Source organism: Chelonoidis abingdonii, chromosome 8 (assembly GCF_003597395.2).
Source record: "Chelonoidis abingdonii isolate Lonesome George chromosome 8, CheloAbing_2.0, whole genome shotgun sequence".
NCBI classification, from domain to species: Eukaryota; Metazoa; Chordata; order Testudines; family Testudinidae; genus Chelonoidis; species Chelonoidis abingdonii.
Window position 1 is genome coordinate 16,550,083 of NC_133776.1, and position 26,884 is coordinate 16,576,966.

The 26,884-nt window shown below is 43.8% G+C and overlaps 1 protein-coding gene across 12 annotated transcripts in view; it reads left to right on the forward strand.

Annotated features, from left to right (window-relative positions):
• TNIK (TRAF2 and NCK interacting kinase) overlaps positions 1 to 26,884 on the forward strand; it is a 317,025-nt gene that overhangs the window by 239,547 nt on the left and 50,594 nt on the right. For 5 of the 12 annotated variants that reach the window (XM_032783676.2, XM_075068391.1, XM_075068389.1 and 2 more), the window contains exons 13-16: positions 11,989 to 12,099; positions 13,964 to 14,050; positions 15,837 to 16,034; positions 16,823 to 17,959. In XM_032783676.2, the coding sequence (XP_032639567.1) occupies positions 11,989 to 12,099; positions 13,964 to 14,050; positions 15,837 to 16,034; positions 16,823 to 17,959 (1,533 nt within the window). The remainder of the gene's footprint in view (positions 1 to 11,988; positions 12,100 to 13,963; positions 14,051 to 15,836; positions 16,035 to 16,822; positions 17,960 to 26,884) is intronic. The other 7 variants (XM_075068394.1, XM_075068395.1, XM_075068396.1 and 4 more) reach the window with 5 other exon arrangements.

Consider the following 26,884-nt stretch of genomic DNA (forward strand, 5'->3'; position numbering starts at 1 on the left):
TAAACTCTCGTACTTCAGGGCATGAGCCAACCTCTAACTAATATGGATTAGTACAAAACTTTCCCTAGGGCAGGTTATTCCATAATTGCCTGCTGTGGGGTTGCATGCACCTTGCTCTAAAGCAGCTGGCACTGGCTAGATGGACCATTGGTCTTTCCACTCTGGCAATTCCTTTGTTCCTAGCTGAGGGTACATCTACACTACAAGATTATACCGATTTTACATAAACCGGTTTTGTAAAACAGATTGTATAAAGTCAAGTGCATGCAGCCACACTAAGCACATTAATTCGTTGGTGTGCGTCCATGTACCGAGGCTAGCGTCGATTTCCAGAGTGTTGCACTGTGGTAGCTGTCCGTAGCTATCCCATAGTTCCCGCAGTTCCCCTGCCCATTGGAATTCTGGGTTGAGATCCCAATGCAATGATGGTGCAAAAACAGTGTCGCGGGTGATTCTGGGTAAATGTTGTCACTCATTCCTTCCCTCCGTGAAAGCAACGGCAGACAATCGTTTCGCACCCTTTTTCCCTGGATTGCCCTGGCAGACGCCATAGCATGGCAACCATGGAGCCCATTTTGCCTTTTGTCACTGTCAACGTATGTGTACTGGATGCCGCTGACAGAGGCGGTACTGCAGTGCACGCAGCAGCATTCATTTGCCATTGCAAGGTAGCAGAGATGGTTACCAGTCGTTCTTACTGCCTGCTGTGCCATTGTAATTGGCGATGAGATGATGGTTATCACTCGTTCTATACCGTCTGCTGCTGTCATGATGCTCCTGGCTGGCCTTAGCTGAGGTCGGCCGGGTGCGCAAAGAACAAAAATGGGAATGACTCCCCGAGTCAATCCCTCCTTTATGTTTATCTAAAATAGAGTCAGTCCTGCCTAGAATATGGGGCAAGTGTTGCTAGAGAACAGTATATATCAGAGAACCGAGACCACAGCCGCTTCGTGTGAGATCCTGCAGAAATGATGAGCTGCACGCCGTTCACGAGGGGTGCCCCTGCAACAACCTTACCCGTTGATTCCCTCTCCCTCACCTTTCTGGGCTACCATGGCAGTGTCCTCCATTGTGTGATGAAGTAATAAAGAATGCAGGAATAGAAACACTGACTTTTCAGTGAGATAAATGGGAGAGCAGCCTCCAGCTGCTATGTATAGTCCAGGCAAGACATTAAACGGTGGAGGGGAAGGAGCCCAGCATCCTGCTGCTATGATAGTCCAGGCAGTACAGAATCTTTTTCTTAGAACATGAAAGGCGGGGGCTGATGGAACTCAGCCCCAGTGCTATGATAAGGAAGGTTACCAGCCGTTCTGTACCATCTACCGGGAATGACCGGAGTCATTCCTATTTTTACCCAGGCGCCCCGGCCCAACCTCACCTGAGGCCAGCCAGGAGCACTCATGGGCTGATAATGACGATGGATAGCAGTCATATTGTACCGTCTGCCACCGGGGAGGGGAGGGGAGGGGAGAGGATGCTGCTATTCATTGCCGCAGCACTGCATCTACCAGCAGCATGCAGTAGATATAGGGTGACATATAAAAAAGTCGAGAAACGATTTACAGGCATTGGGAGCTCAGCCAAGAATGCAAATGCTTTTCAGAGACTGCGGGGACTGTGGGATAGCTGGAGTCCTCAGTAGCCCCTCCCTCCCTCCAAGAGCGTCCATTTCATTCTTTGGCTTTCCGTTACACTTGTCACACAGCACTGTGCTGTGGCCTCTGTCTATCATAGCCTGGACATTTTTTCAAATGCTTTCTCATTTCATCTTCTGTAACGAAGCTGTGATAGAACAGATTTGTCTCTCCATACAGCGATCAGATCCAGTATCTCCCGTACAGTCCATGCTGGAGCTCTTTTTGGATTTGGGACTGCATCGCCACGCGTGCTGATCAGAGCTCCATGCTGGGCAAACAGGAAATGAAATTCAAAAGTTCGCGAGGCTTTTCCTGTTTACCTGGCCACTGCATCCGAGTTCGGATTGCTGTCCAGAGCAGTCACAATGGTGCACCGTGGGATACCTCCCAGAGGCCAATACTGTCGATTTGCGGCCACACTAACCCTAATCCGATATGGTAATACCAATTTCAGCACTACTCCTCTCTTCGAGGAGGATTACAGAGACCAGTTTAAAGAGCAAGTCCTCGTTGTGTGGACAGGTGCGGCATTAAATCAGTTTAATGCTGCTAAAATCGGTTTAAACGCGTAGTGTAGACCAGGCCTGAGACTTTGTTTGTTTTAACTCTTTATCCAGACCAAACAGGTTTCTGGCAATAGCTGAATCATCCATAGACTGTGCATTCTGTGTGGTTCTTGCCACTTTAATATCTATATTCTATAATATGTATAGGTAGAATTAGATGTAGGTATACTATGTGTATTCCGTAGTTAGGAGGATGACTTTGTTGTGAGGTCATAGAACTACGCCGGTACTTCCACAGTGGGGGTGACCGGTCTTTTTATGACCGTTTGTATAGAGGAAGAGGGAAATTCATAGAATCTGACGTTGCAACGAAATCATGCCCTAACTATAGCATATACTCGATCTGTCTGGTCGGTTTATACATATTTCTAGGATGTAGCTGTGAATGTAGTGGAGACTCTCATAGAACATATGTAGAAATCAGGGATGGGAAGACCTGTTAGGTTAACTTGTCTTTCCCCTTGCAAATTCAGGATCATTCTGTACAACGTCTGTCTTCTAGTTTTAAATGGCTCAAGCTCCAGCAGCCCTTCAAGGTGGCCAGCAAGCAGTCCCCTGCCTCACTTTCCCCCTTCATGGGGCTTCTTCAATGGCTCACAAACACTTTGTCCCTTTACAGCCCTTCCCAGGTTCTGGTTTTACGATCATAACAAACAAAGACAGTTTTCAAGTTCCTCCTCAAGTTCATCCATTGACCCTCTTACCAGCCCGTTCCCAGACCTTTCCTGTCTGAAGTCCCAGGTTTCTCTGCTGGAGCCTATTCCCTCCCAGCAGCCTTTGCACTCCACTCCGGTCTCCCTGAGAACACACTCTCTCTCTGCAGCTTCCTGCTGCTCTTTATAGGGGAATCAGCTGAACCCTGCTGAGATGCGCCTCCTTAATAACTAGGATTGGCTGTCCCCACCGCCCTTAAAAGGGCATGCCACCCCATTACACACCGCCAACATGGATTTTTTCCCCGATATTCGGCTTGTACTTTCTCTTGCTTAGTTTCATTTTTCTCACATCTAGTTTTAACCTCTAGTATAAACATTTCCTCTCCATCCCTGGTATGAGTTCTTACAACTTTTCAATGGGCATAATTTATAGAAGGTATAGTGCCATGCCATATCTCATTTGCACCTATTCCATTAGCAATGCACATTAAAACAATACATTGTAGCAGAAGAATAGTGAAGTGGTGCTCAGTGAAAACAAAGTTGCATTGCTCTGAGGGTGCTTTGCAAATGTACTCCTTGTCCCTATCTCCCCAACAATTAACTATTATAATTTTCCACTTGAATTTAATGCTCATGAAAGGGGTCTCAGCATGAGACCAGGAGAATGAAGTATTTTATCTGCAGAAGAGGGTAGAATCAGTGCCTACTTCGCCATAGTGCCCAATATCAGCGTGCCTCAATCCTGACTGATGGAACCACCGCCATGGGTGAATGGGAAGCTTGGTCTCCAGACCCTTTCAAGGATGCAAATTAGTGCCAACTATGGTAACGATCACCTGTCCACCAGGGACTGGGCTGAGAGCACCAAACAGTCACCAAAGGGTATCAGTCACAAGTGCATTGTGTTGGATGTTATTGCTGGTCCCTTGAGTCTATTACCCCCAGAAAGTTACTTTAATGTTTGGACTTTGCTCTAGAGAGTAGCGTGCATTACCCCACTGTGGGGATATGCACTTGCACAGCAGTAGGGTATTCTAAGTTTGGGCCTGAGGCTGTTCTTGCTTACAGCAGTTCTACACTGACTTCTGTTGAGTTACTCCTGGTTTATACTGGTGTAATTAAGAGCAAAATATGCTCTATACTGTTTGAAAGTTTGATTGGAGAGCACTGGGCATGGTCAGTGAAAATGTCTCTTGATTGCGGCTCTCCATCAGCAGATCACTGTAAAAAGAGGAAAAGGGGAGCAGATTGAAGATGGAGGCTATTGATATTTCAAAATAAAATAAAATTGGCCTTTAAAACCCAATCTGGGACACACAAACACCTGAGCCCTTGTAAGTCAGCCTACCTAGTAGTGTCAGATGTATCAGTTTTTGTAGAGAGGGTCCAGACACATAATAAATCCCTACAAAGAAGGCCAAGCTGAATGAATGAATATGTCAGCTGGAAGTCAGCGCAGTGCCAAAGAGAATGACTGACTTAGAGGGATGCTATGCTTGGGCTTCAGAAATGCAATATGGTTGCTTATGTCATAGAATTATACTAATTAGAGATAGGAAAGGAAATGTTCTATTCCTTTGTCCTATCTAGTTTTAAATAGACCTAGACCTGGAATTTCCATCATGTCACTAGTAGATGGCCTCTTCACCCACCTAATAGAGCTCACCAAACAGAAATCCTTCTTCAGCATTTCTTTCCTTGATGTCATCCCATCGCTTGTATGATGATCCCTCCTTTGGTGATCCTAAATCAGGGGTTCTTCAACTTTTTCATAGTGTAGACCACAGCTCAGTAGGAAGACTTGCTCATGGGCACTTGTCCTCCCACTTACAATCTCATGACATCCCTGTGACACAGACAGCAATGCGTTCATGGAAAAAGAAAAATGAAGGAAGTTTTGAATGTTGTTAGTGATCTTTTAATGCAGCTCAGTTGATGAAACTAAAGAGGAGAGCCAGCTCTCTACAAGCCTTCAACAAGACCTTTGAGAACTTCTGTTCATACCTGTCAAACACTTGGAGATATCCCATTTGGTCATCAATTAACCAACCTACACATATTTTACTCTTCTAGGCTGAACTTTTCAAAGCCATCATTTCAGTGAAAATTGTGCATCTAAATCCACTAGGCAGATGGGAAAATCTCAGCATTAATCTTCACAGTTTCTGTGGTAGTTGTATGACATCCCTCTCACTTGGTCCACATCCTTCTGGCACTGAGGTGAACTCATTATTCTAGGAATGGCCACCCCAGAGCTGAATATCCTCAAACCTGCATTCTGCCCGGAGTACCTGACTTCAGTTTTGATCATGAGAAAATGACAGCAGTGAGAGGAGTTGGGTGACATGTATCATAGCAGGGAATGGGGAATATGTGATTTGGAAGGGCTATAAAGAGGAGGGAAGAAAAACAGTCAGTGCCACAGAAAGGAACCACCGCCTAATTTCTGCTGCAGCTTGACCAATATTGGTTGAGGGAACGAGTCCTGTCCTTCCATAACTAATTGGCATTGAAACAGTATTTGAAAAATTACTTGGAATTTTAGCTTGAATGTGGCTGAATATGCATATTTCTCTCTCTCAGACACACAGTACAGTACAGTGTGTCCTGAAACTGGCTTAATGAGGCCTTCTTAATGGAAGGATCCATCCCTTTGAGTAAAAGAAACCTGTGATAGTATGTTATTAACTTTCAAAAGGATTTAGTGACACTTACAGCCAGAGCCTTTAACTCGGAAAGTAATTAAAGTTCAAATGATGCCCCAGGGAGACAGAAATGCTATAGCTATGTTGGCAGGATTCCATCCTGCAGGGGTGTGCACTGAGATCACAGGTGCCACTTAACTTTTCACATTTGTTGACTGTATTCGAAACAGTGTGTCAGATTCTGTTTTCCATTACACAGCTGCAACTTCCAAGACAATGAAAGTCGGAAGAGTGTAAATGAGAGCAGAATTTGGTCCAAAGTCTTATTCTTCTGGGAGCAAAATACTCAGGTGCTGAAAATACAAGAAAATTCAAGAAACGAGGGTCATCCACTTTTTATTTTGTTGCTACAGAAAGTTTGGGACATGAATCCAAAACAGGTCCGAGATTTAATCATAAAAAGAGATGTGAAAGACAAAAGAATATCAAAACTGAATAAAATCAAAGAAAATATTTGTATGGTAAAGAATTATTTAGCTGGCTTGAACACCTTTTGATTTCCCCCCTCTATTGTCGCTAAAAGATAGTGGTCTAATAACCCCCATAGGGTAATCAACAGGCATTGAACCCAGGATTTTCAGCATCAAGGCTCTGACCTCTGCCATTCCAACTAGGAGCTTAGCTGAATCAGCATGTCTCTTCAGTGCAGGCTAACCAGTAGAAGGGGACAACATAGATTCTGGAACTAGGGGTGTTACCAAACTCCCTGGCTTGACGTAGTAATAACAACCCAAATACCTGATTTCTGCCTTCAGCACCCCTACTATAAAAATTGTTCCTGCACCACTGGGGACAGACACATTTAGCCGATGTTTTATGTAGCCACATTCCTGTGCAATGTTGTAGCTTTCTTTTCTTCTTCTAGGCAGAAAATGTAAAGGTCAAATCTTTACAGTGAATACGTGAGACAAATCTGAGTGCTTTGTTGTATATAGGTGAACTTTCATTCAGTGCTGTTTTAGGGTCCAGATCCTCAGCTGATAAAAATTTCTGCTATTTATTTATCTAAATATAAATGAAAAGCACAGAAGAGCATCCACTCCACACTCTGGGAGCAATTGATAAACTCATGCATATGAACCCCAGCAGTCACCCACTCATAGATTTATACCAGCTATGACTCTGTCCATCAGCATTTTCTTTTGCAGGAGCAAGATACAAATTACTTGTATAGATTAGGAGAATGTTCACTAATGCAACTGGATCCATGCAAACCCTTAATGCAGAAACATGGCGCCACTGCCGCTTACAAAGTCAGTCATGCTGCAGCCACACAGCTATGCTGGTTTTACACCTGGCTAGTTACACCACTACCAAACCCTTCGTATAGCCAGGGCCATTGCTTTCATGCATTCAAAGGTCAAGGTAGTGGTTTATCCTTTAAATCATTAGTTTCATGAAGTTAAAACCTGGGATAGATGTGCAATGCATGCAGAATTCTTTCACTTTTACTTAAGTCACCTTTACTTAACATCCTCTTACCATTCATTACCTTTGCTTTGTCTTTAAAAGCTTGCAAAGCTTATTCTTTGAGCCTTCTGGTGTGGGGAGGCTGTCTTAGAGAATAGGGTCCTTTGGGCTAACCATGATGTTCCCAGACTAAAGTTCCAACTCCCATTCAATGCATACAAAATCCTTATTCCCAATAATGGGAAATACCTAACTGGCCCATACGTTCATGGGAAATATCTATCTGTGTTCCAATGCTTGACCCATCTAAATAGATGGTATTTCAGGCACGTTTCCTTTTTCACTGGTGGCCTAGAAAGATAGCATATTGCAAAGACGCTGCTGCTACTTAGAATATGTGTTTCCATTTGTTGCTTGGAATTCCCCTTCTTCCTGTCTGGTGACTCATATTTACATTTGGTAGTGGAAGTTGAATTTTTCCCAAGAGCTGCTTCTTACGAACATCATTGCTTTTCAGAATTAGCCTGCAGTTTGTGCCATGGTTCTAACCTTCTATGACTCAGTTATACTTCCTATTCCCAAGTGTGTCTAGTTTAGCAGAGTGAACTGTTATTCTTTTGAAGTCTTCTTTTCATGCCAGGCCTTCCCAGTAGTGTCTTTGCCTTCATTTGGCTCCCACCATCAGTATTTAAAACCTGTCATTTCTAATGCTGTATAAATAGGATCTCATTGTGGCTTGCCAAAAAGCTGCATGTAATCTCACCTGTGAAGCTATATAAATACACTCACAATTAATTGGTAGTCTTCCCTTGTATGAATAAAAGGTCTATATAGTGTGAACATATACTATAGACCCAGGGCTTAGGAAGGCATTATCACATGGCAGGGGGCGGGGGGGGAGGAAAGAGAGGATGGACAGATGAAGGAGAAAAGGAGACAAATAAAAAGAGCATCTTTTAATCTTTTGCTGCCATTTTCTGTCATGTTCCTGCTGCTCTGAATCCCTGATTGAGAGGAACCTCTGTTTCAGTCATTCCAACAGCATCGATTCAGCACAGCCAGAACCCGTGAAATTGGCAGCAGCATAGGCAGGGGTAGATGAGAAAACAATGCAGTGCTGGAATCTTCACCCACTCTGTTATGCTTCCAGGTCATCTCCGAATGCCTGCTGGCTGTAGAAGCAGAGCACTGAGTTGAAGCAATTCCAGCACCTCAGGAGACTGAGTCTTCTGCTAATTCATAGTATCTGTGGTGAAATGGCCTTTAATTCACTCAGCTGATAGCTGCAGTTGGTCATAATGTGACCTGACAAATGACTATCATGCTGGCAGGAAGGCATGCAGTAGCTCGGTATTCTCAGTCTAGATTCCCAAACATATTTCAGCTTCATCATATCAGTCTGAAGGCCAGGAGTTACTTATTTTATTCTGTTGATGTGTTATTAAAATAGCAGTGTGATATTATAGCTTAGCACGCAGTAGTTATTTGGAAGTTCAGGTTAGTATATCCAGTTAGTTGTCAAATGGGATATTCTACACAAAGCATTTTCATGAGGGTGTGTGTAAATATATATGGTGTGTCTGTGCACATATGTAATGACAATGACCTCCATTGATAGAGAGCTTTCATCAAAAGGACATTTTAGGGTGTCAGATTGAGAACTCAAAAGTTAGGAACTCCCATAAATTATGGCTGCTGCTGCAGGGTTAATTCAGCCATGTCCTGTGTATTTTGTAGTATAGATTTCCACAATAGAAACCGTCACATGAATTCAAAAAAGAATACGAATATATGATAACACACACACATATAAAATATTAAATAAAACGTGGATAATGTGACTATGTTTACACTGTGACATTTTTGCTTTCTGAACCCTACAGTTGTAAATAGTTTTACAAAAATGTAATTTTCCTCCTCTGAGCAGGGTTAATAACACTGGTAAAAATGCCAGTGGCCAACCATCACTAACTTTCTCACCACTGGTATCATTAGACCTGCATTGGAACTAGAATAATGTTGGGAAATTTCCTCAAAATGCAGTCAAATACCCATTCCCATCCATGTCACTAGTAGTTTATATCTACACTGCAGATGCAGGTGTGGTTGCAGCTCAAGTAGACATACACAGGCTAGCTTTAATCTAGGTAGCACAGCTAAAAATAGACATGAAGATTTGGCAGTATCAGCTGTGTAACCCCATCCAGTCTCCCTGGGTATCTACTCCCTTTGCTAACCACAATGAAACTTACTCCAGCAGGTCTTCATTGCTATTTTCAGCTCTTGTAGCTAGATGAAAGCTAGCGTGGATGTGCCTACCCAAGCTGCATCACACCTAAGACTGCAGTGCAGACCTACCTAATGAGACTCATGTCTTTAAGGTGAAAGACCCTTTCAGAGTGACCAAGTGACCATGACTCTATTGTACTGCACCATGTGATACATTTTTTAAAATTCTTAAATACAGCATGTGCACAATGACAATTTTTAATACATCCATTATTTTCCCAAAACAGATCAGCTCCATAAGAGCCATTGTGATGCATATAATTTGTCTAATATAGTGCAGTACAGAACATTACTTACCTACCTAACCACTACAGGGCCCTGAGTAACTGTATTTGCAGTGGCAGAGATGCCTGATTGAAAAAAATGCACGTAATTTCTGAAGTGTGTGTATTGGCACCTTATTACAGCTGTGTGTTTGTTACAGCACTGGAACCTATGGAGTTCCCACAGACCCACAGGTCCCTGTTATCCAATATTTGCATGCTACTGTCCTCTGGTGGTCAATCTGTCACACTAGCCATTGAATTGATGTTTTTGCATAATGTGGATAGAAAACAGGCAGATAACATACAGGTGTGTCTACTGATTTTGGGTCCTCTTTCTAAGCCTATCCCTCTCTTATTGGTCATGCCCGTAAGAAACTCCTAGTGGAAGCAGTGTTGTCTAGCATTTTTGTTTTACGCCACTTTGAGCAGAGTAGCCCAGCACCAACCATCTTTCTATTATTTGTTTGCCAGAGTAGCTCAGATATCTTGGGCCTGAATCTCTTCTGGCACAGATGAAAATCAGGATTAAGTCAGTGGACTTACACTGGAGTAAGACTAGTATAAAGGCAAGGAGAAACAGGCTTTTTTACTCTAAAGCTTATTTAGTCTCAGATTCAAGGTTACCTCCCCTCCACACCCCAGCCAGATCACTCTTCATAACTCTACTTGAACAAGTCACTCCCATCAATTAAGGCCAGATGTTTCGGTTGGTGGGAGCTGGCAGTCTTCCTTCGGTTTCAGGACTGAACTAGTGCCCCAGCAAGATGTTATGTAAGCGGTGATGGTATCTGTAACCTTGAATAGGGGAGTAAGTATGGCAAGATACACTTTTCCCCCAGTAGAAAGGCACGTGTATAGTAGATAAAACAGTAAACAGTGGCACAGGTTGAGAAGGTTGGGAAATGCATTTTGAACAGCGCCGCAGAAAGTGAAAGCCAACCAGCTTTGTATGTGGAAGTGGCTGAACCAGTTAAACCCATTGCTAATTAATTATTTTACACTTTTTTGTTTCTGTCTTGGAGCACATTGGGCACGTTGTCAGCACATCTCGCCCTTCACCGCAATCGATATTGCATATGCACTGCGTGTAGGACCTGAGTGGCATGTAATTAGAAAACCATATTGATTTCCAGGAAAGAGGTTGCAAACATGCAGATCTTCCACATAAAAAAGCAGTTTGATCTTCAAATGACTTGACTGAAAGCTTTATTTTTCTTAGTAAATAAGATAAGTTGATGAAAAAAAACCATGCAAAAGGTCTCATCCTGCTAGCATAATAGGCAAGCATTACCTTCTCAGTGAGTAGTCCCATTCACTCCAGTAAGACTCCTCTTAGGTCTCAGGATCAGGATGATATTTATTTATAAAGTGCAGCAATACGACCCCTACATTTGTTTTCTTTTGAAAGTGGGTGGGAGCAGTGCACTTGTGTTCGATGAAGCTGCTGTTTTGTCCTATGTGCAGCACTGCTCAGGCGAGGACTGTGGGTGGATGTCTGTCAACAGTAAACTGCCTTTGTCTAACTCTTTTGTTGGTGACCAGTGTGGTTGCAGACGCAGACAGCCTCTGAATTGCAGCTTTTGTCTGCAAAGCATACAGAAGAGATCGTGGTGCATCCAGACCCATCCCTCTAGCCTTTCAGAGCTCAGACATCAGCCCTTCTGTAAAATGGCAGTGAGCTGGAAGAGCATTTCTTCTCACACAAAGCTCACCAAGCACCCCATTCTTGCCAATATGAGCAACATCCAGGGCCAGCTCCAGGGTTTTTGCCGCCCCAAGCAGCGGGGAAAAAAAAAAAGCTGTGATCGGTGGCAGCTCCACCGCACTGCTTTCTTCTTCAGCGGCCGAATTGCCGCCGAAGAGCCCGATGTGCCGCCCCTTCCCCTTGGCCACCCCAGGCACCTGCTTGTTCAGCTGGTGCCTGGAGCCGGCCCTGGCAACATCCATGCTGCCATACAGTTTGGGCTGAGTGTGCAACCCAGGACATGTTTGCCTCATTATGGCTTGCTGACAAAATACAGCAGCCTGCTCTGTCACACACTTTCTGCCTTCATCCTGTCCTTGTGTTTCTGCCGTACTCTGAAATGTCATGATTTTGGCAGCAATCAGTGTCACTTTTTTAATATTTGTCCTTGCATGTTCAGGACCCAGCTACTCCGTCAGTTACACATGTGCACAAGATCTGTTGAATTCACTGGGAGTCATGCATGCAACCGAGAGGACAACAGAGCCCCTTGTTTTTGCATAGGACACATGCGGTAATGGAAAAAGTTCACACACATTTTTGGAGGCCTTTCTGAAAATCCAGCCTTTACATACCCTCACCATGTAAAATGGCTTCTGAAAAGCATGGTCAAGAATGTGTTTCTTAAGTGACGTAGAGAACTTCTGCCTGCTTTTTGTTTGCATTTGCAAGTACCTTAATAGTTTATCTAAGTTTTTTGCACCCATAGCAGCAGAGAAGAGAGAAGGAGATGAGGAAGCAGCAGGAAAGAGAGCAGAGGCGGCATTATGAGGAGCAAATGCGCCGAGAAGAAGAGAGGAGGCGAGCAGAGCACGAGCAGGTAAATCTGCAGAGGATTCTGAGGTCAAAATTGCTTCCCCTTGGGATTATTGTCTATTGTGATATTTTAGTTCTTTGCGAGCAGTGGTAAATTACAATTCATTTAATAAGTTAAAAGCAAATCTACTTATTTCTCTCACATTTGATCACTTTCATCACTAAAGAGTAAATTGCTTAATTGCTAACCCCGTGTTTAATGCTTTTCACTATATTAATTCCCTTCTATCTGTTGGCCAGCAATTCTAGGGCCACTTAATATACGTTTTCCCACTCCCACGCTCCCTATATAAAGCTTTTGTTTACTACTCTCTCTAGTACTTTACCTTGGTTCCCAACAAAACTGGTCCCTCTTCTGCCTGAACTGACGTCTTTATAGCTCTCAGAACACGTGGCTTCTCAGGATAGTAGGATGAAAAGAGTAGAGGAAAATATATAAAAAGAGTAAAGGTGCTGATTTGTCAGTGCCAGCTTTAGAATGGAGTGTGCTTAACGCTTGTCCCTCATCCCCACTCTTGAAAATAAGATGTCTATCACAGTCCTGAGGCTGTCCCGTTGAGCAACATTTTGCATAATTCATAGTAGCCATAGAACTTTTTCACCTCTTCTCATAACGCTGCAGAATTTACAAAGGTGCTTTACGTCTCCAAGACACTGTATAAGCACTAAAGACCTTGTCCTGTTCAAGAGCCGTGTGTGAAATTCCCATTGACTTCATTGGAACTACTATCGCCTACACTGGAGTGTTCCAGGAGCCAGGGGTGGCTCTAGACATTTTGCCGCCCCAAGCATAGCATCATGCTGTGGGGGGCGCTCTGCCGGTTGCTGGTCCCGCGGCTCTGGTGGACCCTCCGCAGGCATGCCTGCAGGAGGTCCACCGAAGCCGCGGGACCAGCGGACCCTCCGCGGGCATTCTGCTGAAGGCTGCCTGCTTGCCTCCCTCCCAACAACCGGCAGAGGGCCCCCCGCGGCATGCTGCCCCTGCCATGAGCAAGACCTTAAGGGATTGTCCCCTAACTAATTAAGGCTTGCAATGCCACTTCAGGGTTGGGAATACTTGTCTATACTACCAGTGCTTTGCCGGTATAGCTATACCAGCAAAGCTCCCTGGTGTAGATTCAGCTTATTCCAACAGGAGTTTTTCTGCCAGCATAGTTATACTACCTCCTCAGACGACATTAGCTACGATGACACTGTCAGCATAGCTGCGTCTACAATAGGGATTTTGCTGGCATAGCTATGCCTGCTAAGGGGTATAGTTTTCTCAGACATAGCTACGCCGACAAAGCTTGGTAGCGTAGACCTGGCCTTACATTACGTCCTACAGATAAAGAAAGTGAAAGGACAGAAGTGGAGATTTTCAAAGGCCCAAAGGAATCACCTTTTTGTTCTGCCCACTTAAAACCGTTTCTTTTCCTCTGCTTATATGGAATATTTTTTAAAAAAATAAATTAAACACCCTTCAAGGTCCAAATTCTGAACTCACTTACACCAGTGTAATTCCAAAGTACCTGCATAGTCTGTAATGGAATTAATTTCTATTTACATTAGAGAAACTCAGAACAAAATGTTGCCCTCAGATTATGGCTCTGCCTTTTACTTTTTCTCAGTATAGTAGAATGTAAAGCTTGTGTCATTTCAATCAGCTTCAGGCAGGTGAAATTCTCAGTGTTTTCAGTTTAAATTAATTGTCTTTGCGGTTTTTTTTTTGCAGTTGAATCTCTCTGTGTTTGAGCCAAGGTCCCCTTAGTGTTTCTGCCATTTCTATCCTTCATGCAGCAGTTCCTTCCTCTGTGGAATTACTGGCTCTTTTTCTCTTCTCTCTTTCCCCACACCCCCACCCCGATCCCTGCTGCCCATATCTCCAGGAGTACATCAGGCGACAGTTAGAGGAGGAGCAGAGACAGTTAGAGATCCTGCAGCAGCAGTTACTGCAGGAACAAGCTCTACTTCTGGTAATGGGGAGCCCACATCCCTGCTTACCTGCTTTCTGTTTGTAGTGTGCCTGTCTGTGTGTGCCTGTGTGTCCCCATGCCCTCTGAATGGCTAGTGTAATGAGTCGGGCTATGTAGGTAACTTGCATACAATCACCTGCTGCATGGATTTAATTAAATCCATAAACTTCGTAACCACACAATTCTCCAAGATTCCACTCTGCTCAGAATAACATGCTGAGGTTTTTGTTCCATAAATGCAAATGGAGCCGCGCTCCGAATTCTTGTATTTTTTTTCTCTCAATTCCGTGACCTCTCACTGATTCGATATCCTTGCTGCGAGCCCCTTTCTCACTCAATCTATAATGTTGGCATGCTTTTGGCTTCATTAGGAGTGCAGGCCGCTTTTCAGCCCCACTGTGTTTATTGCAGAGTAATTTTTAAGGCCGTTAGCAGCATACTGTAATACAATCAAACTGAAATATACTTGTACTCTGCATACCCACTCAGCTTTACAGGATTTGATAGTCATATTTCATTTGCAAACTATACGTTTTACTTTCTTGACAGGAACATTTTGTGTTCCCTTCTTATGCTGCTTCCATTTTAGACAATGTTTTTTATTGCATTATCTCCTGAATTGCCCCTTTTTCTTTTTTTGTTTAAAGTGAGAAGTATATTTATCAGTGTTTATGGTTTTCTTTTCAATAAAACAGAGCTCATTATTGGGCTCTGTTTCCACTGGCTTTATTTAGAGAAAGAGGGAACTCGTAAAAATCCCTCCTTTTTAAAGGTACTTAAGTATTAATGATTATTAATTAAACCTTTAAAAAGCCCCAGTGCTTCAGAGAGATCCGTTAATTGGCTCTGCAATTCAAGTGTTGCCACAATCACCCACTCCTATAAGCTGCTGAGCACCAACCAGCTCTCAGTGGCTTCAATATGAAATGAAAGCACTCAGCACCTCACTAGATGCGTCCACTGTTACCCTCCTCTGCAAGACCTGATGATAAGCAGTTGTAACTTACAAACCCAGCAAGGATCTCAGATTGTTCAGTGAATTTCTGTTTGGTCAACTCATTGTGAACCTGATTTTATTCTTTGAACATAGAGGCTGCTTAAGGGATCTAGATACCAAACTCCCATTTGAAATGTGGCTTTAAAATCTCAACCACAGTGATTGAAGTTAATATACTTAGTACTTATGTAGCCCTCCTTGGACCAAATTTAACTCTGGCATAAGAGGGGTGAGTGACTATATTGATGGCCTTGGAGCTGCACTGCATACACAAGGTCTTGATGGGACCTTCATTTCCAAACTTCTTTATAATCATGAAGGGCAAGAAACCCATTCCTCCAGTGGGGAATGATTGCTCAGACTATTTGGCCTTGGTGGAGCTACTTGTGCAAGCAGCTGCTCCCCTGTTTGAGCAAGGGGTCCAGATCTGGCCCTAAGTAATTGATATCTACAGAGTCCCTGTTAAGGATATTAACATCCTCAGTTTCCATATGGGAAGCAGAGGCAGAGAGCCTAACTTGCCAACGTGTATCAAAGCTGGAATTAAAATTCTCGGGATTCTTTGGTTCTGGCTCTTAGAATATGTCTCTCTCCAGGTTTCTTTATGGTTTACTCCTTCACTGGGCCCCCACAGGCTTAAGAACTGATTGGCTTCATAGGGCTAAGCCGTGCTATTTATTTGGGTTTATTTTTCACCCAACTGATAAATATCTGATCGCTCACATGCTAGCCTGACTATCTCTGTACAGCTTCTCACACCCATGTTACGGTGGTGTTGTTCTCGGGTAGGAGTATAAGCGCAAACAGTTAGAGGAGCAGAGACAAGCGGAGAGGCTGCAGAGGCAACTTCAACAGGAGCGAGACTACCTGGTCTCCCTGCAGCAGCAGCAGCAGCAACGGCAAGACCAGAGGCCAGCAGAGAAGAAGCCGTTGTACCATTACAAGGAGGGAATGAATGCAAGTGAGAAGCCAGCTTGGGCCAAAGAGGTAGGAAAGACTGAGTCCATTTGTGCCAGATCCTTGTTTGTCCCCACAAAGTTACCCCTTATAAATGGACAGCTGGGAGGGGATGTAGTTCTGTTTGAAAGTCTTTCACTGAAAATTACACTTACTCCAGTGTAATTCCATGGGCTACACTGGGGTCACTTTTCACTTACAGTATTGGGGGGGAACGCTAAAGGAATGGGAATTCTAGAATGCCAGTCCCTATTTACTTTGTGGTTCAATTATTGTAGAGGATTCCTGAAGCCAGGCCAAGGCTAGGAGCGTCTTCTCTGCTGTAATTATTATTATGGTGAGAGTTGCTGGATGAAAAGTGGTCCAGTGCAATTCAGTAGCTCTGAAGTGGATTCCTTTACACTGTTCACATTCTAGTTGAGCACTGAACTCGAAGCTGCAGTGATATGCACTGGAAGGGTGTTTCTTCCTGTTGTAGAGGTTATATGGTACCAGGTGTCCTATATAGTTATTGTTGTTTTGTGCTTTTCAAGAACACAATCTCTGTTGCTTTTTTTTTTAAATGCAAAAACAGAACACAGCATCTAGCAATGCTTATTTTAAAAGTGAGATGTAAATACTAGATATAATTTTACTGACCAGTATTGAAGGAGATGCACACATGCATTCATGCAGCACAATCTCTGGACCATATGCATTCCTTTTCCCTTTCCCCTACCCCAGAGATATTTTATTACCCAGAAAGAACACTGTTCATTATTACTGTTTGTCCTAAAATAGTGTGTTTTAATAGTATAATTTTGTAATTCTACTCCCAGGTACAGCAACAATATCTTAATAACTCGCCTGTTCTCCCAGCTAAGCAGAATCACTCATCTGTTGCCAGACACTTGGCACCCTTCATTACTGGCAAAGATGTAGCACCACAATCCAACATTAAACCTTCTTCTAATATTTCCAAGTCACAACCCTCAGCTAAACCAAATCTGCAAGACCTACGACCATTAGATCCTCGGCAAGTGAACCCATTAGTCTCTGCTAAGCCAAGACAGGTTCCGCCAATTATTAAGATTTCTAAACCAAGATCCCAGGAACAGCAACACACCCAGAAGGGAGAAGAAGCCATCTGGACACATTCTCAAATTCGACTTGGGCGTCAAGAGCCATCAAAAAAGAATGATGGTGTGATATCCCTCAAAGGGTCTCGCTCTCAAGGATGTAGTCCGGTTAGGAAATCAGGATTAGAGGTCATGCGTGCTTCTTCTCCTCATGTTTCAAAAGGAATAAATTCACATTTGCCTAGTAAGGGAGTGAAAATGGACTTTAAAGAACATAATGGAGACAGGGAAAGAAAATTTGCTCACTCACTCATGCCTGCAAGTCCCTTATTTCCCTCAAGAAGCACTCCATCATTAAACAATATCGACTTGATGTGTGATCACCTAGACCTAAGCGCTTCTAGCCCAGAACACATTTTAAGAAAAATGAAGACTCAAGCCCTTCATAAGGAGCTCCATGCTTCCTTTGAAAGTATCCCAGGACTCCTGCCATCTACAGGGATCCATCGTACCCAAATGCAACAGAAAATAGGAAGAAGCATGGATCAGCTTCCCCTTCCATCTCTTGGTCTTTCTCCACAGGGTTCTCATTGGAATGAAGCCATTTTGGCTCCTTTGTCTTCTTGCTCCCGTTCATCTTCTGTGGACTTACTCTCCTTTCCCCTTAATTCCAATCTGATTCAGGCTTCTCAAGTTTGCAGGGGCAACGCTCCAAATAGCATGTCTTCACAGGTAGCGCCAGGATCATTCTCTAAATCTTCCTATTGTTCTCCCAAGCTTTCTCCTCAAGTATGTAATGGAAAAAGTTTTGTAAATTTGCATGTGATCAAGACATTCCTGTCATCGAGCACTCCTGATCTGAGAGATGTCAGACAACTTAACTCTGAGCTGCCTCTGGTGGGTGATGTCTTCCCAAACTTCCAGTGGGCTTAGCGCTTCCTTAGCTTTGTAAAAATCAGGGCTGTCTATTGGGCTTTTGCTGTGGTGGAAATGTGTGGCAGCAAGCAGGGAAATGGGATGAAATTTCATCTTTAATAGAAAGAAAAAAGAACAGGAGTACTTGTGGCACCTTAGAGACTAACACATTTATTTGAGCATAAGCTTTTGTGGGCTACAGCCCACTTCATCGGATGCATAGAATGGAAACACAGCTTTAAATAAACTTTTCTAAATTCCTAATATGCCTCTGGTATTTTACTATCTTCAATTCTGTCTATAAAAAGGTTCTTAAAGTCAAGACTTCATACATTGTCTCTTGGTTGGGATGAGGGAGAACAGTGCTAGATTTGGCCATCAGTTCCAGTGCAGGGTCCTAACTCTGTCACTCTTACTCATGGTGAGTAATAGCTGATTCCATGAGTCACCCCATTTCTCGGTACGTAAGGTACGAAACAGCATGAGTAAGGGCAGCAGAATTTAGCCCTAAGCCTTTTGCTGAAATACGTACTATAGGAAAGGATGTATCAGTGGGGTAGCCATCTTAGCCTGTATCCACAAAAACAACGAGGAGTCTGGTGACACCTTAAAGACTAACAGATTTATTTGTTTATAGGGAAGGAGTGATTTACTGTCAAAATTTCATAGCGTTAATCATTAATTTATCTGTATAATCAGGTCAATTTTCTAATGAAAGGGGGAAATACTATGAAGTTGTTTGGAATACAATGAACCAGAGTGCACATTTTAGGCCTTCAGAAAATATACACCCATAGATAGCTCAGTATAGATATACTGGTAAATAATATCAGTATTTACAACATTTTCATTAGCACCTCTCAGCATTTTGTATTTAAGGGGTAGGTTGTGCAACCCAAACACTCTCAGCACTTACACTAGTAGACTTACTTCACTAGGAGTTACTTTTATGGAGCGAGTAACATGATCATGTGTGATACAATCTAGCTGTAAATAGTCTAAACCAGGGGTCGGCAACCTTTCAGAAGTGCTGTGCCGAGTCTTCATTTATTCACTCTCATTTAAGTTTTGTGTGCCAATAATACATTTTAACATTTTTAGAAGATCTCTTTCTATAAGTCTATAATATATAACTAAACTATTGTTGTATGTAAAGTAAATAAGGTTTTTTAAATGTTTAAGAAGCTTCATTTAAAATGAAATTAAAATGCAGAGCTCTTTCCCCCCCCCCGCCCCCCCACCCCCGGACCAATGGCCAGGACCCAGGCAGTGTGTGCCACCTTCTGCACATTTGCCATAGGTTGCCTACTCCTGGTCTGAACCTTCCATTTTTTGTGGACATAAGAACAACAGAGGTTACCCTCCTAACGATATTTTTCAAATCATTCAGCACATGTTTGTTGCTATCATATGCCAATCTCCTTTATTATGGCAGCTGGCCGCTTTGAACCATGGGCCACCAGTGCTCACAATTTTTCGCCCTAAGTTCATTAGGTTGTGTCTTGACAGACTCCATTTTTGGTTCTCAAGCTAGTCTGTACTGCTGCTTGTTGCTGTTCTGGCTGCCTGCTAGAATTTATCCAAATTGCATGGACATATTGCACTGAAGCTTTTCTGGATTGATTAATATCAGCATTGGTAGTAACAGTCCTCTGCTTTCTCCAGGATCATTCTTGGATTAAAATCAGCAGTTTTAATGAGTCCAGAGTCATATCTTCACAGCCAGACATTTACCCACTTTTGATCTTGTTCCCTTCGCATTTCTTTCTCAGCTGGGGTTTATTAGAAGCAAAGTGATAACTGCTTTTAGCTGCAAGCGTTAAGATCTTTCCAAATGCCATATGGCTCATTCCTTGTTGTTTATATTATTTATAAAGAGCAATAGGTATAAAATATTAATAAAAAACAGAAAATGAAATTCCTGCAGTAAGTATTAGTCTAAAGAGATACAATTCAGATGGGAGAGGGACGTGGATGTTCAAGGATCTTCACAAAATGGTGGTTCCCTGTAGGAACTTATACTGTGTCCAAAATACTGTGCAAGGTCTGAGTAGTACCTATCCAAAATTATGATTATTTTACCCCCTATATCCTTTTCATGTGTAAAATTACTGTTTCAGCTAGAAAGGACCCCAAAAGACCCTGGGTCAGCATCCTTTCCTATAGTATGTATATCTCCCCACACCTACCATGTTCTGGGGCAAAAGGGTAGATTTGAGATTCAAACTGCAGCCTTGAGGTAGCAGTACACAGATTTGCTGTGTGAGTGGATCATTCTTGGTGGTTTGGGAAGGTGCCATTCCTGGATTTAATGCTGTACATTCTTGGCAGCAAGTTTCTGGGGAATTTTTTCATGATATTGGTTGGCATACGAAAATTCTCCCACATCATGGCCTCCCTGCTAGTCTTTCACACTGCCAGTGGTGCCCATTCGGATATTTCAGTGCAGTGGCAATTCGGCAGCAGCTTCTGTCTTCAGCCAGAAGACAGAAGCTGCGCTGCCGCAGACAGCTGAACATAGAAGTTGCCACCGAATTGCCGCCGCTGCGGAAATGTGCGTGGCGCCCTAATGGCACACAGACTGCCCCCACCGTCCGTGGCGGAAATTCAGCGCTCTGCTTGGGGGCAAAAACACATGGATTGCCGCCCCTTGAAGATTGCCACCCCAAGCACCTGCTTGAAATGCTGGCACCTGGAGCTGGCCCTGGCAATGCCCTGCCACCCACCCACACACCAGTTCTCTACATGTGCCCATTTTGCTCCCCTTTCCTGTGACACTGAGGGCTTGACTTCACTTGCAGTGTTAGCTTGAAGCATGACTCAAATATTGCCCATAACCCAACTCCCATCCACACCCACAGAGCTCTGTGGAATTAAATTGGGCCTCAAAATCAAACTAGGCTGGCCTGTCAGGGGGATGGTCTAGAGCATGAATGCTGCTGAGGAGTAATGCAGTGGAGATGCAGCTACTTAGTGTTGCTAATCCAGTCACCCTGTGAAGCTCAAGAGCAATTTCACATTGTGGCAGCTCTCACTCCAGCTAGGCTAATTCAAGAGGAGTTAAGTCAAATGTTGATAACTTGAACTAACTCTGCAGTGAAGACACAGGCTATGTCTACACTAAGGCCGTGTCTACACGACGCGCGAAAATCGATTTTAGATACGCAATTTCAGCTACGAGAATAGCGTAGCTGAAATCGATTATCTAAAATCGATCTACTCACCCGTCTTCACCATGCGGGATCGATGTGCGCGGCTCGCCATGTCGATTCCGGAACTCCGTTGGTTTTGGTGGAGTTCCGGAATCGATGTAAGCGCGCTCAGGGATCGATATATCGCGTCTAGATGAGACGCGATATATCGATCCCCGAGCAATCGATTGTAACGCGCCGATACGGCGCGTCGTATAGACATGGCCTAACTTATGTTGCTCACGTGTGTGAATAAGCCACCCTCCTGAGCGACATAAGTGACACCAACCTAAGCACTGGCGTGGACAGTGCTGTGTCAGCAGGCCTGCTTCTCCTGCCAACATAGCCGCCGCCACTCGATGGAGGTAGATTAACTAAGTGGACAGGAGAGCTCTCTCCCATCGGCTTAGAGTGGCTATAGTAGAGAACTTATAGCGACACAGCTGCATTGATGCAGCTGCGCCACTGTAAGCTCTCTAGTGTACCATGGCCACAGAGGAGTGTGGGACAGAGGGAAAGGTGGACACTTGCTGGATCTTGGATTGGGTGGACTCAGTTGAATGTCTTCCAAGGGACCCCAGATTTGCTGGAACTGGCCTTGAAGTGACCCTTTGCATATGTTTAATGCTTCTCCTGCGATGCACAGTTTTCACCTCAGCTGTATCTATAAATGTCACTCTTTGCTATTCATATTAGATTAATATTTCATCTCTTCCCTCAGCCCACTTTGCTTTTGTTGGCCTTTTTTTCACTGAAATAATATACTGAAATATTAGTCACTTTCTACATGGTGCCTCTCTCTGATTATCTTGCCTATGAGATGTGGAAGTGGCCGGGGTTCTTCTGCATTAGAGGTGAAGCTTGAATTATCTAAGAAGCAGCCATTGAATTGAGGTGATACTGGATCCTTGCAGAGTTTGGCACTTGGGAGCACTTTCATTTTCTGTGTAATCATATAATAATAGGATTGCTGAGAAGATGAACTGTGGAGGCCTGAATGTATCTTCTCCTGTTACGCTGTTGACATACAGTGTAAGGAAAGGAGATGTTGGTAGTCAGAGAAAGGAGCATCCCTCTCTCCCAGTCCATACTGTCAGGAATCATGGTCTGTAGCACAGCTAGGCTGGAAGCATGGCCTGCAGCAGAGCTGGTCTCTGGGCAACCTAATGACAGTGCCAGCCTGTAGTAGGCTGCATGATTGGTTGGAAGAGTCAACAGCAGTTCAGCAGCTGCTCAAAACATTGACCCGTGATTGTGATAGCTCCTGTGTCTGCTTGTTCCCAGCATTCCTCCTGCCCTCCTTCTGCCTTGCTCCAGGTAACTTGGTCTTGACCCTCAGATTCCTGACTTTGGCACCTGGCCTCTGACTTCAGTTCTGACTCTTGGCTCCGATTCCTGACTTGTGACTTCAGCTCTGGCACCTGGCCTCTAACCAGACTGGGCCCACCACCCAAGTCCTAGTCTCTGACAATCTGAGCAGTCCCAACCAAACAATCAGAGAACTATAGCTGATATAGTCAGCCTGGATTCTTCAAAGGCCAGTGTCTCTCTGATGGAGATAATAGGAGCCCTACATACCTTGCAGGCCCAGGGTGCCAGGTCTACAAGCTTACATCAAGGATTATATAAGGTCCTGCAACTTCTATGCCCATACCCAATAACCCACAATCAAGACCCCTAGATCTCCACTAGCTTCTGCCCATGCCTCCATAGCCTTGGTCTAGTGTATCAATGGACTTCATTGTGGAACTGCCATGCTTCCAGGGACACTCAGTAATCCAGGTTGTTGCCAACCTCTTAACAAAAATGGCGCACTTCATCCCACATTGTACTGTTCTTACTGCACAGGAGATGGCTTGGCTTTTCTTGGGAAATGTATTTCGCCACTGATGGGCATTTTATCAGACTGGGGTCCCCAGTTCATCTCCCAATTCTGGCAGGAATTGAGCTCATCCGTCTATCACCTGCAGATTAAAGGGCAAGCAGAGTGTCATCAAATCCTGGAGCAGTATCTCTGCTCCTTTTTGAGTTCCCACCAGGATGACTGGCTTCCTCTGCTGTGCTACACAGAATTCACATATAACAATGCAATCCATGCTACAGCACAACACAGCCCATTATTTGCAAACGATGGCTTTCCCCCCTGCTTACACTGAGACTTAGCCATGAAGTCCCCAGAACTGGCTGTCGTTGATTTAGCCTCCTATCTACACCGGGTGCTTTGGGAGCTGAAGGAACACTTGCAATCCACCAAAGAAGCCTATAAACACTATGCAGATTAAGACCGTCAGGCTGTCTCTAATCTGGCCACAGGGGACAAGGCGTGGCTGTCTTCCCAGAAGCTGGCCTGAAGTAGGCTGCCTGATTGGTTGGAAGAGTCAGCAGACCAACTCTTAAACCCAGCAGCTGTTCTTTGGTTGCTTGAAGCATTCGCCCACAGCTGCAATAGCTCCTGTGCTTGCTTGTTCCAGCCCTGCTCCTGCCTTGCCTCTCTCCAGGTAACCTGGTCCTGACCCTTGGCTCTGATTTCTGACTTGGGCTCTGGCATCTGGCCTCTGACTCCAGCTCTGACCTTGGGCTCCTATTCCTGGCTGTTGACACATGCTCTAACCACTAAATCTGATTCCTGCTCTGCCCATTGAGAACAACCACCTGCGTCCTGGTCTCTGACACATACCTCCCTGTTACATTACTGTGCCACCTATTCCTCCACATGAGCTGTGAAATATTCTATAATCAGCTGCATATTTTCATTTGGCACGCTGTCAATGAGCTCCAGAAGTTGGCTAGAGGACTCCAGTTTCATCATCCTTGACTGCTGTAGTTAGTGCCTGAGCTTGAATAATAGGCAGATTTACTGGAACTCCTTTGAGGCAGATTGAAATGAGGCTGTCACTGACTGGACTGTGTCCCAGTATTTATGCAGATGTATCCTTGTTCAAAAGAAATGCTGTTTTTCTCTCAGCTATCCCTTCTGTCCTTGTATACGCAGCTAAGTCCTCTCTGCAGGAGTTTATAAACTGACTTCAAAACTGCCGCTGAAAGTATATGCAAGAGGGAAAAGTATGTTGTTCTGTTTGGACCTTTAGATATGCTAGCTGGTCATTCATAATCTAAAAAACTCTTCACAGGCCTTACAGTTCTTAGGAGAAAGACTTCCTAAAGAACTCAGTCTATTTCCTAATTTTGGGTTTGCCATATTAGTCTCTCTAAGAGCCCCAACTTCAGAGTGAATGGTTCATTTGTATCAACTTAAGGGCTCTTTGAAGAATTTTATGATTCATTTCTTACCTGAAGAAGAGTTAGTGATTCTTCTTTCCACATATACACGTACAATTTTCGTTATTTTAGAAGCTGATTTCCAACACAAGCTTATGCACACACTAATTTGCTCTTTGTACAATCTGATTTCAATAACACATGCATTGCATTTATATCTGGATGGCTGAAACAATTGTATTTCCATCTGGATGAGCTGAAAGCAATTGGATTTTTTTTCATTTCTGAATTAGCAACACACCTGTAGTCCCAAATAGAAGACTAGGTGCTAGATTTATTAATTCCAGAACAAAACAAACCACCACCTTGCTGCCATGTTCATTGTTTCTTTCAAATCTAACGAAAGCACTCCCGGTGTTATTTCAGTATTGAAGGTAAGGACATTTCTTTCAGTGGGAATGCACTGCAGACCATTTTGCGCTGGGATCTTAACCTTTAGAGCTTCTCTTCTTCAGATGCATCTGCTGGAAACGCCCTCCTGAAGCTTTGTTTTCCCTTTCAGATTAAAAAGGACACGTGAAATATAAGTTGTCTATTGGTGTCTTGAAAATTCATTTACCATATTGTCTTCCTGGTAAACTTGGATTCCTCAAGCCATCCACTAGCCTAATATATTTGAAAGAAGAGGGTGTTTTTGCATGCCTTGGTCCTCAATTGCCTATTGCTGTTTTTATGGGTCTTTCTCATCTTTCAGGGGTTGGAACTGCCACTGCGAGATTTCCTGATTGTATGATCAATTTATGGTCTCAGATTTTGTAAATACAACAGTCAAATGACTGCTGTTGTAACATGTTGCAAAAATACATATTCTTGTCTAATTATAATCTCTTGCAGTAATGCCAGGTTCTGCCTGCAGTAAGCTTTGGCAGGGTTGGGGGACTGCTTTCAAGGCAAGTGTAAAACTGTCTGTAAACTGTATAGCCATTTTGAAAGGGTTGTTCAAATCAGGACCAGCGCATTTCAAATATGAAACGAAAATTGGGTTTGGTCTGGCTAACAGTTGCAAAACTATCACTGAACTGCATTTGGAGAGATGCCAGGCAAACAGTTCAGTTTAGGCTCAGGGGAAGGGATAGGCTGTTGGATTTCACATGAGTTTGATTCTGTTAAAATTGAAAAAGGACTTGTATATTGGGGGGACATTTGTAAGTAGAGGGCCAAGTTCTCTGTGGGTGTGGGCTGGTACAGCTCCACTGACTTTAAACAACCTGCTTTCTCAAATTGGCAAAAAACGGAGTGGGGCCAGTTCAGAATTCAGATGCTTATTCACGAGACGAAATGGTGCTCCATTGGCATCACATTGGCCAACCTAAGAACTTCTACCCAACAAGGGACATGAGCCAAATGAGACTCAAGTAAAAAGTGGCAGACAAAGGACTAACGGTTTCTGGGAAGATCCTTTTTTAGTCTTAGTATTATTATTATTTTACCTCTCCTGGGAACAGCCCACTATGTTTCCCGCTAATATTGCCTACAATGTTGAGAGTTTTCTTCTGCTGCCTCCTGACTGTCCAGCAGCCCTACTCTGTGCTCTGCTTGTGCTACAGAAAGCAGCTGGGGTCTAAAAGGTAGACCCCGGAGAGGGGAAGGAGTCTAAAGAGCGAAAGGAAGAGAAGAGTAAGAGAGGTAAAAGAAAGGTGGCGAAGAGAAGTAGATGAAGGGATGGAGAAAACTGGAGCATGGAAGCAGCACAAGAGAGAAAGTAGATGAGAAAGGGGGAAAACAAGAGAGATGTAGGAAATCTGTCCTGCCAGAAATAGAGCCACTAGTCAGTGTCGAGGAGCTGGTGCCTTCAGAAGAACCAGGTTAAGCAGTGGGAAGAGCAGGAGAAAAGAATCAACTGACTAGACCAAACTACGGAAAGGACAGAGAGAAGGGGGAGTGCCCACGTTACATTTTCTCTAGATTGGTTTTATTTAAAGGTGGATCTCCCCCACCATGCTTCTGTTTTTGGCACCTTTTCTTTTGTACCTCTTCTTCACCCCACCCACCCTCTCTGCATGTCGTCTTTCTTTCCATCTTTCTTTCTTCTTTCTTTCTGACTCAGCTGCAGTGCCCATTCCTGTCTATAGTTTCCTGCTGGGTGTGCTCTGTTACAACCCACCAGGAGGCTAGGCAGCTTCCAGCATCCCCCACCCCACTCCCAGCCTCCTTTTGTCTGGAGCTCCAAAATTACTGCTTCTGAAATTGCCACTTTTCACCCCACGGATCTGCATTGATAGCAAGGAAATGCAGAAAAGGGAACATGGTTTAAACATTTTCCTTTTCAAGTTTACCCTAGTATAGAAGTCCTTATTGAATCCAAGCCTCTGGTGCTTAGTGTTAATGGGTATGAAAGAGGTGCATGAAACAATGTAGTGATTAGAAATACCAGAAAATGGCTATACAGGTGACTTGGGTGTGGAACTGCGGGGAAGTGAAGCAATTTGTGTTCATT